This window comes from Chaetura pelagica, unplaced genomic scaffold (assembly GCF_000747805.2).
Source record: "Chaetura pelagica isolate M959 unplaced genomic scaffold, ChaPel_1.0 scaffold733, whole genome shotgun sequence".
NCBI classification, from domain to species: Eukaryota; Metazoa; Chordata; class Aves; order Apodiformes; family Apodidae; genus Chaetura; species Chaetura pelagica.
In genome coordinates this window covers 8,468-26,103 of record NW_009952822.1, presented here as the reverse complement: position 1 = coordinate 26,103, position 17,636 = coordinate 8,468, and the positions used below count along the sequence as shown (strand labels likewise).

The following is a 17,636-nucleotide window of genomic DNA, read 5'->3' as shown; positions in this document are numbered from 1 at the left end:
GCAGCTCATATTTAATTTTTAGGTTACCCTCATAATTTGTTTGCACTATTGATACTTGCCTCCCAAAGCTAATAGATGAAATGTGTGGGTGAAGCATAGAACTAGGAATACGAAGAAGAACTGACAATGGGGAGTCTAAGATTTGCGGGAATTGAATGAAGCCTAAAGAATGGCAACCAGCACTTATGAGGTGCGCTGTAAGATTTGAAACAGAAGTACCACAATCAAGTACAAAACCAAAAACTAAACAGATTACACAGAGAGAATGGGGAAAAAAGCTAAAGAAAGTCCCTTCTTGCAAATACTGGAAAAGGGCCCAAAACTTTTACCAGGCACTAGTGAAATCGACTTGTAAAGTATATCCTTCTCCAATCAAAGATGACAGTGTGTTGCTGCTACTGGATTCTCTGTTGTTTGAATTGTGCACTGGGTATCTACTGATAAGGCATAGAATTACATCATGCTCCATTATGAACTTATCACTTCACATATTTATTAAGTTTTTAAACCTAGGAAATTACATTCAGTAAAGGCTGTAGAGTAAAATAAAGCATTACTAATTTTTTCATGCTGGGATTTTCAGAATTAAGATTGACTTTCAACCCATTAACTTAAAAAAAAGTGGAGGAAAAAAGCCTATAAGATACTGAATAGTTTTGGGTTTTAAGCACTGCTTGAATAGCATGCACTGGATACAGAAAAGGGTAACACACTGAACAGAAGGGAAAAGATAATACATTAAATGAATTCTCAGTAAGTGTTTGCCATCCATTTTGTGCAATCCAGGAGGCAAACATCCCACAGGAAAAACAGTTACTGTGTGATTCAAGATCACAGGATAAGATACATATATACAGCAAAATAAGTTGTTCACACAGACAGCATTAACTATGAGACTGTTCAGCTTTTAAATGTTTGAGCTTGCAACCTTAAAAACGCTCTTTTAACACTGTTTCCCTCAAATGTTCCATTACAAATGAAAACTAATAAGCAATTCATTGCAGGAAATGTGTTGACGCATTTCTAAATAATCCTGTGTATAGAGCTTACAGGTTACCATTTTTATGATTATGAAGCTAGATTGTTAGTATCACCCCCTGCCTGGCTGTATATGAGCTTTATACAGAGGCTGAGCTTACTGAATAAAAATTTCCAAACAACAATATTGTACGCTAACACTGCCCATATCAAACTCTCGTATTACATTCAAGAAAGGAAGTTCACAGTCTTTATGAGTTACAGATTCACACCATTACAAATGTAATACAGCCTAAACTGCAAATCAGAAATATTACAACAAGAAATCTCTGCAACTCGGCAATTCCACTTCAGCAGAGAAACAGTACACAAGAGATAGAGAAAAGACATATTAGATTAAACCAATGACGTCTATATGAATACAGGACCTGGCCAGGGATGCTAAGAACAACAAGGAAGGTTTCTACAGGTACATCAGCAATAAGAAGATGAGGGAAACTGTGGGCCTTCTTCAGAAGGAAACTGGAGACCTGGCCACGCAGACTGAGGTACTCAATGATTACTTTGCCTCAGTCTTCGCTGTCAAGGGCTCTGGTCCCACTATCCAAGTTGGAGAAGGCAAAGGCATGGACTGTGAAAAGGAAGATCTCTGCATTGTAGGAGAAGAGTAGGTTTGTGACCATCTGAAGGTACACAAGTCTATGGGACCTGATAGGATTCATCCACAGCTCCTGAAGGAATTGGCAGACTAAGTTGCAAAGCTTCTGTCCATCATACTTGAAAAGTCTTAGCACTCTGGAGAAATTCTCACTGACTAGAAAAGAAGAAACATAACTTCCATTTTCAAGAAGGGAAAAAAGGAAGACCCAGCGAACTACAGACCAATCAGTCTCACCTCTGTGCCTGGCAAGGAGATGGAGCAGATCCTCCTGAAGGCTCTGCTAAGGCACTTGGAAAACAAAGGGGCTTCAAGATGGCTTCACCAAAGGTAAATCCTGCCTGACTAATTTGGTGGCCTTCTACAATGGGGTTGCAGCATCAGCAAACAAAGCAAGAGAAATCGACATCATCTACCTGGACCTATGCAAAGCATTCTATACTGTCCCATGTGACATCCTGGTATCAAAACTGGAACAGTATGGATTTGATGGATGGAACACTTGTTGAGTAAGGAACTGGCTGGCTGATCAGACTCAAAAAGTGGTGATCAATTGCTCAGTGTCCAGATGGAAACAGTGCAGATGGTGCTCCCCAAGGGTACTGGGATCAGTGCTGTTTAACACCTTTGTCAGCAACATGGACAGTAGCTTTGAGTGCACCCTCAGCAAATCTGCAAACATCACTAAGCCATGTGGTGAGGACAACACGCAAGCGGGAAGGGTCTGCTAGATCTCAGTCAGAAAGCCTATCCCTTTAGTACATTGAAGTTTTTAGTACCCAAAGTCCATAAAAAAATTGTAACTTAGACCCCAGGATAACAAATACAATCCCATGTATGTTATGAAAAATAGTCTTGGAAAATAAAAGGCTCCAATAGCTGTTACATTAGAAGATACAGCTTCAGTTTAGCATGCTAGAAAAACATTAATATACACTTAAATGACCAGCTTAGATGATTTTCTCTAACACAGTGTGTCTTGTCCACAGACTTGATAATTTCTGTTCTTTGTAAATAGGAAGGGTGGATTTTGTATTTTACTGTTTTCTAACCCTTTATTTCAACATTCTCAAACACGAGAAATTCACAGTCTGCATCACTTAATCCATAATTACTTACCACTTTTTCTTGATGCTATTGTTAACACTTTCCAGATGGTTATCATCATCTTTCTTGAGTTCTTTCAGCATCATGACAAGCTATTGTCTCCCCAACAATTCTCTGCACATAGTCTACTCAGTTCAGTCTCAAGGCTCTCTACCCTGTAGAGCATCTCCTAAAGGAGAATGTCTTCTGCACTGAATCTCAGAATACTGTGTCTACAGTTGATTTTTCTTCTTTATCTATAGTCAATGAGAATCACTAAGATTAAGAATCATGAATAGTTTGTTCTGCAGTATTTTTCTCATGTATCTGTTAAAAACATAGGGAAGAGCCTAAAAAACTTCACCACCACACAGTTTTTTACAGGCATGTGTGTATCTCTCATAAAATGTTTATCAGTTTCTGTGACAATTCAGTAGAGAATTTCTATTCTGGAAGGAGATCACTAGAAGATACGTGCTCACACTTTTATGTTCCCACCTAGTCTTCAAATCTTACACTCCTTTTGCTCCTTACCTCTGGCTGATTAGAAATATTGAGAATGAGGGCCCACAGATCAGCTCGGAGTGCTGTTGGACATCCCTGACGAACATACTGTTGAGCAGCAGCACTATCTTGCTCTGCTAAAACTGCAAGAAACAAAGTAGCTAATGAATTGATGTAGTTTAAGACTTTCAAAGTTTATCAAATAATAAAATACTTTCATTTTTAACTTTACAAGCTGGTTTCCCATGCTGTAAGCATTAGCTAATGGGAAAATATCTAAAAGGTCTGGTTTCCAAAGTGCAATTTTGATGTAGTTCTCTGGGAAACAAGACAATTGATATTAATAAGGAAGGTTGTACTTCCTTCTGTCATAAAATAGCACTCAGTACTCTTAGCATGCACCTATAACTGTATCAAGTCTAGTTGCAGCCAGTAGGCTGGCATTAAGTGGAACAAGCAGCTGTATATGACTACAAAATAATCCTGTTTAACTATGAGTGGTATCTCACTTCTAATAGGATATTGCCACTTAATGGGGTTTTTTTGTCTCTCTACATTTTTTATGTTAACTATACAAATATCTTCACAGACAACAGTGGGACAAGAATTTTCTAGTTCAGAGTGTACTGTCACATTCTTTCATTACTGGTTTATGTACTCTGGGGGATAAAGACTTTATTTCTCATAAGTTTTTATTTTTCCTTCAGATTGACATAAAACAAATACCCTTCTGTTGACAGGTTTGCTTAGATGGGTCGCTGTTATGAAGCTTTAGTCTACTCTGTACAAAGGCCTCATCCTGAATACAGTGCTGTACATACTGTAGAGTAGATGATCTCATTCCTTACTTAAATTTATAAACCTGACACATGCATCTTTAGCAATCCTAATCTGGTCAAGTGCTGTTTCCCACTATATCCTCATTACAGAGAGAGAGTTGGGAAAATATTTCTGCAATATTATCTAGACATTAGGTCAGTGTTGTACTGGTACTCAGAAGCTTCTAAATTTGTATCCTCTGATTTTTCTGAAGTCTCTCAGAAACAACATTTCTAAATTTCACTAGATTTTATATTCACAATATCTCCCTAACACAGAAGGATGACGTTTGGAATTATGAATATAATAATAATAATTTAATAGTTTCCTCTCTCCTTCCCTCTCTTCTTAAATACTGAATAGACTAGTCTGCCAATTTTCTCTTTAACCTACAGAGCTCTAACACAGATGCTGTGTGATCCTTTTTTTCCAAACAAAGATGGAAAAAGGAAAAACATTCCTACATTCCCCCCAAAACTTCAGAAAAGACTGTGATTCATCTCAGTGCCCATGAGTGATTACCTTATTATTTTTTACTGAGACACAAAGTATTAAAAAGTAGTTTTGCTACTTGGGTTTTACTAAGTACAATATGGAAAATTCCTTAGACTTGGCAACAGATCTAATATAAAGCAAAATTAATAGCTCAGTGGCAATCAAAGTCACAACCAACATCCAAGAGAGCATGCAGCAGGCTTCAAGAATGAACTGAAATTTCAATTTATGGTCAAGTCTCAGCTTATATGTTTATAAAATTTTGTGTCTTGGCATATAGGAAAAGCAAAACAATTTCTGTAACAGAGGCTGCTCTACGCAGACAAGAACCAAGAATTACACTGTGGGTTGAATGACTGGCTCACAAAGTCTGGATGGGGAATTTACTTGGAAGAAGGAGAGAGAACAGAGAGATGGATGGTACCCTAATGAGTCACTCTTGTATCAGAAAACAAACTATAAGAGATAGGAGGGGACCACAAGAGAAGAAAGGTCACTGTTTTGTTACTTCAATAAAAAAGAAGGGATAGAGGACTTTTGGGATGGTATCCACTCTGTTTTTTTCTTTGATGCTGATAATGTTTAACAGGAATTACAAGAGACAGAAAGGAGCAGATATTGACAGATTTCAAACATTCCTTGTATGTTTCTTCTATAAGCAAACTTGAGTTAATAAATGCTTATTTCTTTTGTTTCACTTTCTTTTGTAGATTATTTCTTAACCTACAAAAACCCCTGAGCTTCTTCAGAAAAAAGCAGTATACAGAGACAAAGGAGTGAATTTTCCACAGTGGCTAAGTATTGGAATATGCAGCAAATTCTGCAATTGCAAATAACAATTTAAAAGACTGTTCTGATGCACAGGCGTAAACCCCATTGTACTAATAAGAATTGTGTGTGCAGAGAAGGGAGTTCAGTCTTCTGATTTTAAATTAAATTCAGAAGTGGCCTAAGTTATCACTAACAAGTTATGTCTCTATGCTTCCTATTTAATTTTTAATGAAATATCTGGTAGCTACTGGTAAACTGGAAATGCTTGCTTTTCTGTCTCTGTCTAAACTACAATGGTATTACAGACTGTCTCTGTCTAAATTATAATGGTATTTCTGACTATGCTTTGTGCTAGTCTGTCTAAACTGTTAAAATTCTAAAAGGTATCTGTAATTGAGATAGAAATTTACTAAATGTATTCCTAACTATTCACAGGTTATTACAGGTGAAAACAGATCCATACCTTTCTGTCCAACACGTACATGTTCATTTTCAAAGAATTCTAGAAAATAAAGGAATGGCAAAAATTAAATAAAATATTACATTTCAGCTAGTCATGTATTTTATATTTTACTACATACCACTATATTCAGCTGATTTTTACATTTGTGACTAAAAAATAACCTCTGCGAGCATCAATGTTCTTTTTCAAAAACTAAGAAGAAATAATACGACAGAAATTTTCCTCGTCTGAAGGACATAAATACCAAAGTAACCTGATACTGCATGAACATAGATTTTCAATTAGGTAAGTTTCCATTTAAAAAGAAAAATCATTTGATACTATAACGTTTGCATACACAGAAAAATAACAGAAATGAGACACTCATTTAGCTACTGAATATTAATATATGGATATTTTCTATAATCTTTTCTTCAAGACAGTTATTTAAAAGATGTTTGTATATATGCCTGTCAGTTGGCCTAACATTTACTGATATTTTCTTAACTTTTGGAGACAGGCAATTTGGTTCTCTAGATTATGAAGTGTTCCAACACATTGAAATTAACATATTTTCCACTTAAGCTGATTATTTTAAACCTTCTCCAATTATGACCCTTCATATTTGCAATGTTTTCTATTATTAGCTATATTTTACTAAGAAAATCACTACAATCATGGGTACAAAACAATAATTTGTGGTTCATTGTGGTCAAAATACACAAACTACTTGATAATTGCAAAGCATTCTACTCATTAGCGTTCTATTTAAATGACTGAAGCACAACATTAGCTAACCAGGAGGCACTTGTGCTGAATCATCAATACCCAGCTGTCCTATATTTAAGCTTAGTTCACTGAATTCTTCTTTCTGAAAAGAAACAAAACCATAAAATAGTAGTTAATGGTGTTTGATTCTCTAAATCACTAGAGATTTTTTCTGAAAGGTATAATATAAATATTTTCTAAATCAAACACAGTTCTTTTAAATGCATATAAACTAAATATGAGCTCAGGTTAAGAGTGAAATCTCACATAAATTCTTACTCTAGTTCTAGTTACAGGACAGTTTTCATGTCAATTATGTGCTACACCTCATCATAATAAAGTGGCGAATAAAAGATTAGGTTAAGGATATATAATCCCCAGCTCCTTCCCAACTCAGGTGCAAAGCTTATCAGTGAAGTGTTATCAAAAGCTCTCGTATTTTCCAGTTATAATACTAGTTCCCAAATATTTCCCTTCATGTACAATCTGATAATAAAGAGATTTTAAATTATTTTGAAAAGAAAACCAGAAGTAAACTGATTATCAGGATATTTATATTGTACAGTGTCAAACAAAACTGTAGAATTAAGATTAACTATATATTTAAAGTTTTCTTGAGAAGAAATAAAAAAAGAGTAAATAGCATGTACAGAAATCAAAGCTGTGTAGCATAAAATGAAAATTCCCTACTGGCAGATAATTTACTATTTATGTTCTATTTTTCATTTAAAACATTTTTTTTCATATTATTTTAATGCTCTATGTTTTAACTAAATATTTAGATTGATTTTCACTTTTAAAAGGGGAAACTTACCATTATAGCAATATTCCTCATTACTGTTTAGAATCTTATTTATTGACAAGGCAAAATAATTCTTACAGAACCTTCTTGTAAGAAAAAAATATACTTACCAATTCTGGAATATCTTTAACTTTTAGAGGAACCTGAATTAGCCCCAGATGACTTCTGAAACTAGGCTGCTCTCCATTTTCATAATTTGGGTTTCGAAGATTCATCAGTACCTTAAAAATTGTATCTCTGTCATTCCTTGGATATATTCAGAAATTTACAATTGGAGAACTGCTCCCAGAGGAAGGAATTTAGCTACAAACTGATCATCCTTCAGAGAACAAGAAGTTTACCACAAGTACAATTTAAAAATGCAATTAAAAAAAAAAGATACAATGGCATTTGTTTTGCAAACAAAACATAGTCATAAATCCATGCCAAATTTCGCTTGCTATAAAGACAAACTGTCTGAAATATACTTAAAAATTCTTTTTCCCACTTCACATAAAAGACTAATGCATGCAAGCTAATGGCTGAGTCATTGTTTCATAATTGCTTACCTCAAGAAAATCTTTAGGTGCATAAACAGGCCGGAAGAGACTCAGATCTGAAACAGAATTTCAATAATGCTATGTTAAAACCAAGAGAAGAAAAAAAACATACAATTTTCTCATACCTGTAACAAGATTAAGCAATTTCCATAACAGACTAGAGTGAAGATTAAAACAATGAAATCACAGACGTCATGGTGACAACAAACAAATATTCTCCAAGATTATACTGCTGTTAGCACCTTAATTTTGTAACCCCCAAATAAGTAGAGTAGTCACAAGAAGCTTTTTACTTATTCCACATACCTCTTTGTATTGAACCATTCTTAGACATGGGAGAGATATGATATTCAAAAGAGGTGTATTTTTAACAGCATACTTACTACTGTCAAATAAAAAACAGAGATTACTCATTACCAATCCAAGAAAAGTATCTGCCACTGCAGAGGTGGTACTGTGATACAAACTAGTACCTTTGCAAAAAAATGTCTTTGAAGGAACTTGCTATGAGCCAATTAAGGCAGTTAGTCTCGCTCTCCCAAAGGATAATATGACTGACTATTCCATGCAAGAGCTACTTTTGTCTTTTGTTAATAGAACACCTTAGCCTAATTGTCCATAGTTCTGAATATTTTCTACTATCCTAAGCTTACACTAAGAAGAGCTGTGCCCTAGCTGCATAAATCTCAAAAGTATTGGAATAGGGAGTACTATACCATAACCTCTCACTGATGTTCCCAAGTTAGTACAGTAACTTCAAACAAAAAAGCATTATTTATGCATAATGGCATAAATCAGATGGAGATACCACTTTTCTATGTACAAAAATCTAACACACATAAATTTAGTTGACCTTACCTGGCTCATCAGTTCCCATTTCATTCCATTTATTAAGTAGCTCTTTCTGTTCACTTACAGGCCTCTGAAAGGCACAAGAAATTAACTCTTCTTTTTTTCTAACAGAATGAGTAAAAACATACCTATTTCAAATATATAAGTTAATGTAACACTTTAAAGATAGATTGCACTAGCAACACAAACTTATTCTACTTACAAATTATCCCTAATCAGGAGGCTTACAGAAAGTTCAAGTTCAACAGAAAAAAGGAGCCCATTAAATAATTTCAGTGTTTGCTAATGAACTTTAGGCTATTTAGTAGTCAGTTTCATATTACTGAAGCTTTATTCCTCATTCCATAGAGCTGTTGGACTTTGTCATCAAAATCCTGTCCCTGGCACAGTCATGAAAAGCAAAAACAGCTGCATCCTTTTTCTCGTATTATGAGCCATAGAGGTTCTGTTACCTGTCACAGACAGAACAACAAGAGAAAGCTAATGAACAAAGCACTAACATTACTTCCCAATTCCATAATATTTAAAATTAAAGCCTCTAAATTAATAAAAAACCCCATAAACCAAAACAAACCAGAGCAGAATGAATGACAAACAAAATTATCAATGTACCAGGGTCTCTCTCTCTCCTAAAGTACCAGTTCAACTAAAACTTCCTCCTGCACGGAAAGTGTATACTGTGTACAGGGTATGCAGCTAGAGGTTGCACTGCCAAGTCTACACACAAAAATGCTCTATTAAGAGCAACGGACACAGCAGTTAGCTTTGCAACTGGCTGCTCCCTCAAGAGGCTAACTTCTGCAACAGCAAAGAGGAAGATCAACTTACAGACTTCTTCAGAGTTGAGCTGATGCATGTATTGGGCTATCCCCGAAAATTTTTTTGTGTTACAATATTTGGATAGCAGCTTTGCAGCTCTCAATAACCTTGTGTAAAACAAACATTATAAGTGTGCAAGGCAAGGCTTAATGTCCAAAAAATGTCAGTTTGGCAACAGAAAATTAATACATTACCTTCTGTGCTAGTGGGATACTGAGTTCTGTGCACATGCTGTTTAGACTTTTTAGAATTCGCTTTTCCCAGCTTCCCTAAAACACACCAAAAATTTAAATTACATGGAATTTCTTTTTCCTCTAATTGCATTTATCATGTAATACAAGCAGTTTATAAAAGTAATGTATAAGAAAGGATAGCAAAAGTCATTGACTGACATCTGCACAAACATCAAGGAAATATTTACATGGTTGTTTAAATGGAAACAAGAGTAATCACATTTCATCATTTACATCACAAGAACAGAAAAATTAGTTGTTTACATTTCAGATCTCCAAAAAGCATATATTTAATAATTACTGATTTTTGACATATGCCTAATTATGAAACTTCCTTATACATAACATTTAACAATTTTTTCAAATTATTATATAAGCAATGCAATCAACTGTGTACAGAAAATGCCTTCTCCACTTTGTGACCTGAAGAGCGCAAGTCTTTCTCCACAAAAGGTATCTTAGATGCTCTAATAAGTTAAAAAAACTTAGAAATTTGGTATTCTGTCATGCTAAAATAAAATATCTCTAAAATAATGCTCAGGAAGTAGTTCTCTAATCGAACAGAAAACCAGAAGCAGACAATACCTCAGTAGCCAGTGGACAGCTTAAAGAGCAATCAGATTCTTCCACTTACTGCCTTAGACTTCAAACTTATCATATGGTGCCTAATCCATGGATAATTTCTTTGAAGTTAATGCCAACTAGTATTCATTTCCTAGTCAAGTGACTTAGGATTTTGCTTCCGTGATTACAGCAGCAGTGGTGGCTTTTATATTTAATTTAGTTTTCTGTGGATGATGAGTCAGGCCCAAATCAAATGAATGCAAAGACTCCTCTTAATGTCATTTAGCTCTATTTATTGTTTGGAATTTGCTCTAGAAACAAATTCTACAACAGTTATTTACTGTCTAACTACATGTTATTAAAACTTAAAGTTCTGCTCACAAGAGGCCGTAATTTATTAGACAGGAAGCAAATCCAGGGAAGAGCAGATGTTCAAATGTTCTTTTAAGAAATAAAAAATTATATCTTGTCTATAGTTGTTTCAGTTTAGCTTTCATATAACAAGATCCTCTCATTAGTTTTTCCATCAAACAAAATAGCTATCTTTGACCAGAAATTTCTTCTCACAGTCAAGCCATCCCTTCACCTTCTCTTGCATAAACCAAAGAGATCTGAGCATTAACCATAAGGAATGTTTTCCAAATGGCAGTATTTTGAATATTTTTATTTAATTGCTATATTGTATTTAAATGCCTTCCAAATGCTGCAGTTACATAACACCACACCACAAAGTCATTACTTACTCATGGAGGGGTGGTGTAAAGCATTTACAATACCCTGTTTTACTGAGAAGTGGGGTTTTTTTTGCTGGAAGAAAGAGATGTGAGAGAGCGAGAAGACTACTATGCCATACAGAATAAGAAAGTGGAAACTGAGAAAAACAATCTAACAGAATATCAATAGCAAGTATCTTCTGTCTTCCTTGAATTCTGAAATGCAGCCTGTACAGCCCAAAGGACAACAATTTATCTTTTCAGGTCCCTGTATTTTTAGATAATCACCTGATCCTACTCAAGTAGAATACGTTGAATTACACTTAAGATTTCCTGAAGTAATACATCAGAATCCTCATTTTTGTGAATGTAATCCAGTACCTTAGATTTAAGAACTGCCCTATGTTCAAGAAGGCACACTGTATTGCAAAAAATCACCATGTTTCTGAGTGCAAAAATCTCAAAGAAGATCAATAAAAACTATTAACTTAAACAACATGGGTTCTCCAGATGTAGAACAGTATCTCAGCTTCCTTTGAAGACAGGTATTTTAATTAACATTACCTCCCTCTGGCAACTGATACCTTTCCCACTACTCTTGTGGACAAGCAGCTGCTGGAGCCAAGCAGACCCACTCCAACACAGAATTGGCTACTCCCCAGGCACAAATACAGGCTGGGGGGAGAAGGGCTAGAGAGCAGTCCCAAGGAAAAGGACCTGGGGGTGGTAGTAGATAAGAAGCTTGACACGAGCCACCAGTGTTCGCTGACAGCCCAAGAGCAATTGTATCCTGGGCTGTACCAAAAGAAGTGTGGCCAGCAGGGCCAGGGAGGGGATTCTGTCCCTCTGCTCTGGTGAGGCCACACCTGAAGTACTGTGTACAGCTCTTGAGCCCTCATGAGAGGAAAGGCATGGAGCTGTTGGAGAGGGTCCAGAGACGGGCCACAAAGATAATCAAAGGTCTAGAGCACCTTTCCTATGAAGAAAGGCTGAAAAAAATTGGGGCTATTCCGCCTGGAGAAGAGAAGGAGACATTATAGTGGCCTTCCAGTACCTGAGGGGAGCCTACAGGAAAGCTGGGGAGGGGCTTTTCACCAGAGAAAATAGTGATAGGACAAGGGGAAATGGTTTTAAACTGAAAGAGGGACGATATAGGTTAGACATCAGGAAGAAACTCTTCACCATGAGGGTAGGAAGGTGCTGGAATAGGTTGCCCAGGGACGCTGTGGGCACCCCCTTCACGGAAGTGTTTAAGGCCAGGCTGGATGAGGCTTGTGCAGCCTGGTCTAGTGTGAGGTGTCCCTGCTCATAGCAGGGAGGTTGGAACCTGATGGTCTTTAAGGTCCCTTCCAACCTTAACCTTCTATGATTCTGTTTGCAGTGACAGTGTCTGTCTGTCCAAGCAACTACTACATGTGACGAAGTCCTACTTTCCTGGACATGGCTAAACATCTGTCTGCCAATAGGAAGTAGTGAATTGGTTCCTATTTTACTTTGCTGCCATGCATAGCTTTTGCTTTACTTATTAAATTGCCCTTAACTGTCTTTTTCACAAGTTTTCTTTTACCCTTCGATTTTCTTCTCTATTCCATTAGGGGGAGTGAAGGAGCAGCTGAGAGGCCTACCAGGGTTAACCCACCTCAGAGATACTCTGAAATAGAGCCATTAAACTTTTAAACTAATAAAGACAGGACTTTGCTTACTCATTCCGAAAGTATTAGAAAAGCAGTCCTTTCCACATACCACATCGAGCTAAAAATATCGGTTGCCGTAAGTATTGTATACACTTTTATAAAATAATAACCAGTAAAACTGGTTTAGACAAACATTCAGGCAGATACACCTCTGTGGTTTTTGCATTAGCAAACTGATGGGTGATTATTTTCAGGCAGTAAATTGTGGCATTGCATTTCACATCACAGTATAAAAATTGTTTAATACAATCTTTGTCCCCAAATGCGAAAAACTAAAACCCAGCACAGCAAGATAAGGTGTACTGGAATACGCGACAACACAACTGAAAAAATATCACAATTTATTGAATATCTTGTAAAAGAATACTGCAATACATTTCTAGGCACAGCTGAGTTAAATACAATTTTATCCTTATCTCAGATATTTTGGTTAGATCATATTCTGGAAGGTTTTATATACATATATATTTTTAACGTGGATTAAAAAAATTGATTCCAAATGGCACATACTAGTAAAAAACTAAAACTAGTTAAGCAAACACATTTTTTTATTTACACCAAAAATCCTCATTTAATCTTCTATAGTCTAGTTTCTCTTATTCTCCTTCAATATGCCTTAAGCTCCCTAGCTCTATACTTTTCATTTTCCTTTCCAATTTTTAAGAACTAAATACATTTTTCTTCCTGAAGAGCTCACTATCTCTGCAGCTTGTTGTCTTCCATTGCAAAATTGCCTGCCAGTGTCACTTCACAAAAATATTTTTGTAACCCTAAGTGAAATGACTTATAGCCACATTTTTTCTTCTTCCCAACAAAATCAAACTCTCTTCCTTGACGTATTTCACTCTATTTTACAATATTCACCTTCCTGCCACTATATCCTACTTTTTTCATGGATAGAGTATTACTTGAGCATTTCTTGTATGTATGTAAAATGTCACATATACACAACATTATTATTAATTTCAATACAATTACAAATCTGTGTTTCTCCTAAGGTATAAAACCTAGAAATTGTACAGTAACATTATAGAGAATCTCAAATAGTCTAATCAATTATCTGATATGATTGGTAAAATTGGTAACAACTAACCTGTGCCTTCCTCATATAAGCTAATGGTTCTTTCATATGCTCAGGTGGTGCTGCAGGATGACAGGGCAAAGGAAACCTTGAAGAAAGTATAGCATATTTAAAATATTTAGGTTTTTATCTTGCTTAATTAATTCTGTATTTGTAAACTTAAATATAACCTCTTTCATGACAGCACTAGCAAAACCACTGGGCATGTTGAGCAAGAAATAAAAATAAGCATTACTTTTAGAAGTATTTCTTCCTCAGCCTTGCCTATGGATGCAAATAGTATAAAGATAAGGATTAATAACATTTCTGCATTAATTATTATATTTAAAATAATACTTCCTCATAATTTCACATATTTATAAAATAAACTAATTCTACAAATACATCAGGTATTTTAGAAGTGTATCTTTTTCACATCATGTCATCTTTATGACTCCCTGGAATTTTCACTATCCAGGATATACATTTTGTAAATAGACAAAACATTTTTTGGAGAATATCCTTTTAAAAATCAATAGTGAGTAAGTACATGTACAAAGCAATTTGAACTTTATGGTGTTGACTTAAGCAAAGCTGAAAATCCATTCATAAAATGCATTATTCCAAAATATAAAAGCTGAAAAAAAATATTTAAAAAACCTAAACAAACCACTAAGTTGTCTTCCACTAGTGCAGATTATTTCCAATGAGTTACTACTAAACATTTCATCCAGCTTAATTTGAGCTGTCTCAAATGTTTTTCAGGAAAAAAAAATTACACAAAGTTTCTCTTACAGTTAGCCTGAATTTTCATTTGTTTATATGTATACAATCAGTTCCTATAATCCGATTTTGGAGAAACCCTCCCCAGATTTCTTCCCATTTTTAACTGGTAAGGTCATTCTTGTACCTGCCACTAATTTGTTCTGGAGAACTCTCTGCCTCTGTGCAAAATGGAATAAATTCTAAGAGATTTCAGTAATGCTCCTTCTTGGCTTTTTCACAATGCACACAAAATCATAGCATTCTTAGCTTAGTTTCAATTTTCCAGGGCTAATTGCATTGTTTTTTGCAGCTGATTTCCGTGAACACAAAGGAAGCATAAGCATTAGTCCAGAAGTCAGGTAAATATTATACCCTTGAAAGACAAGATGAAGATGTGTCCTTACTAACAGACACATTTCAAGCACTTTGCTGAATTGAGTCCCTCATACTACAAAGACACAATGTTAAAAATGACAATTCTAACAAGCTTATTTAAACTAGTGCAAATAGATTTCCATACACAATTCTTGTTATACAGTTGCAATTATGGTTATACCTGTTACAAAATTCACTTTTACACCTTCCCAGAATGTAAAGGCAACTTAGGTTTCCCAGAAGTCTAATCCAAATTTGATGAACAATAATAAAAATGGAATTTCACAAATTTCAGTGTGCTTATAACAATATCCCAAGCATGATGAGCACTGATGGCTAAGTCTAGAGATCCAATGTCATCATAAATAACTGAAAAGAATGAAAAATGATTTGCAGCAACTACCTCAGCTACACAAGAATTTCGACTGTTAGTACCTTTGGAAGTAAAACAGCAAAGAAATTACTAAAGTAACTAAAAAATGTGGTGATATTTATTTCCTTCATTCTTTACTACGTACTTGAGTCCAATATTCTACTAGAATGAAATAGAAATAACGGCACTTAAAAATTTAAATGAAGCAGGCACCCTTGGTATGACAAGTCTTGCAGATAATGGTAACATATCCTACACCTATTTATACAAATGAGTCAAAAGTAAATAAAGTGAGTAGAACTTATTAAATAAAAATACTAAATAAACTCACACATTGAGCTCACTATAAACAGCATTCTGAAGCTTCTTTTCCCAACCTGTTGAAATAAAAAATATCCAGAGGACAACTTTAGAAACGAGTACTAATGAAACACAAATCACAAGTTGCTTTACAGTACTAAAGTCTTCTCTCCTCTATCAATTCATGTCTACCTACCAGACAGACAGGAAGAGATAAAGAAACCCTAACCCAATTAAGGTAGGGAAAACTGCAAGTTAAGACCCATATAAAGGTTGAATATCCTTTATTTCCATCTACTGTTCAAATAAATACAACACAGCTTTGGTTAAATAACTATATGCTATATTTCAAAGCCATAATTTTATTAAAACAACTATAAATATTAATACACAGCAGTGATGATTACTACAGATCTTACATCACTTATCATCAAAACTTCACATTATAGTTACACCGCCTACAGCTTCTAGTGGAAACTGGAAATTTAATTAAGGGCAACATTTTCAAGAGTACTTGCATGAATGCTAATTTCCATTTTCAGAAGTGAATGAACTCATATAATTCAGAACTTTCAAAAAAATCACCAGTAATTATAAATAATTATAAAATAATTTATTTGCATGATAAGTTTTTCAAAATGCTGCTGGAATCCAACAAATTTTTCCTTCTTAATTTTCTTGATTTTATTTAATAATCCGGAATCACTGAATATCTACTTCCGGCTACTGTCAGTGACAAGATACCAAGGTGCACAAACTATTCTCACCATGTATGTCACATATATTCTTACGTATATCTATACTATCCACAAATGTATCAATGAAGTACTACAAACCTGATGTCTTTAGAAAATCTTTAATATCTTCTTTTAGTGATTCCAGCTTAATTTCTGGTTTGTGTAGGCTAACCTAATATGAAAAATAACAAATAAATAAATAAATAAATAAGCATCAAGCAAACACTAAGAAGAAAGAAAACTGTCTTTTAAGTCATGAAACCAGAATCATATATGTTTAAGTTTACACACAAAGCAAACTGCTTCCTACTAACTTCACAATGGTAATTGCAACCAATAAAATCAGTCAACGTTTTCATCACTCAGTGTCTTTGTTTTTACATCACTGCTAAAAGCTGTGTGTGGGAAAGGAGAGAGGAGGGAAAGGGAGTATCCAGTGACAGATACACGTAATATTCTGAACAAGTATCCCACATACTTAGCATAAATGCTAGACTCTACACATTAAAGGATCAGTCATAAGGTGCACAAGTGAAAAACTAGACACCATTCACTGCATTCTTCATTAAACAATCAAGCTGAAAATGCTACCTGACTTCTCAACATCCCACAGCTCACCCCTTTCAGATACGAAATGCCATCTTCAAACTTTCAAAAAAAACCACATGGCCCAAACATTCCCCACTGCAGCTGTGACTACCCAGGCATATACAGACTCCTAGAACAAAATGCACTTGACACAGACTATTAAGGCACCAACCAGTTCTACAACCACACCACAACAATACCACTCAAATGCTGCTGCAGATTTTTCAGCAACAGCGGGAGCTCTGTCTTCTCCTCTGTCTTCTATAGCTACACCAAGAGGAGAAAACAAATAGAGTGGAAAGGTCCAAAAGGATAACAATCAGAAACTCTAGAGTTTCTGTGCAGTGACTTCTAATACACATTTCCCTAAACATGGAGTGTGCCAATAATTGATTAACACCAGAGGATAAAGCTAGAGGTTTAGAAAAGAATAGCAATGCTGGTTGCTAATTCAAACCACTGAGCAACCTGTAACTTCACTGTTGTGACAGCTCAAGGCATACGTTGGAAGCATATGGCCACAATACCTACGTAGAAATGTGAGATATCTCCTACCAAAAGCTATTCAGAAATATGCTATAGGCAGATCAGCTGCAATAAGTCATGCTGCTATTAAAAATAGGTTTCACCAGCTTGTACAGCTTGCCAGCTCTAACAGCACTGATGACAGCATGGTATGCTTCAGGTCCATCACACACAAC

The 17,636-nt window shown here is 35.3% G+C and overlaps 1 protein-coding gene across 1 annotated transcript in view; it reads right to left on the bottom strand.

Moving 5' to 3' along the window:
- Positions 1–17,202, bottom strand: part of TBC1D19 (TBC1 domain family, member 19) — a gene marked incomplete at its 5' end in the record, with an annotated part of 37,514 nt that extends 20,312 nt beyond the window's left edge. The window contains 11 exons of the mRNA XM_009995144.1: positions 3,257–3,369; positions 5,775–5,813; positions 6,552–6,624; positions 7,434–7,544; positions 7,872–7,918; positions 8,721–8,784; positions 9,728–9,802; positions 13,831–13,906; positions 15,642–15,687; positions 16,447–16,519; positions 17,108–17,202. Of these exons, the coding sequence (XP_009993446.1) occupies positions 3,257–3,369; positions 5,775–5,813; positions 6,552–6,624; positions 7,434–7,544; positions 7,872–7,918; positions 8,721–8,784; positions 9,728–9,802; positions 13,831–13,906; positions 15,642–15,687; positions 16,447–16,519; positions 17,108–17,202 (812 nt within the window). The remainder of the gene's footprint in view (positions 1–3,256; positions 3,370–5,774; positions 5,814–6,551; positions 6,625–7,433; positions 7,545–7,871; positions 7,919–8,720; positions 8,785–9,727; positions 9,803–13,830; positions 13,907–15,641; positions 15,688–16,446; positions 16,520–17,107) is intronic.
- Positions 17,203–17,636: the final 434 nt, after the last annotated feature.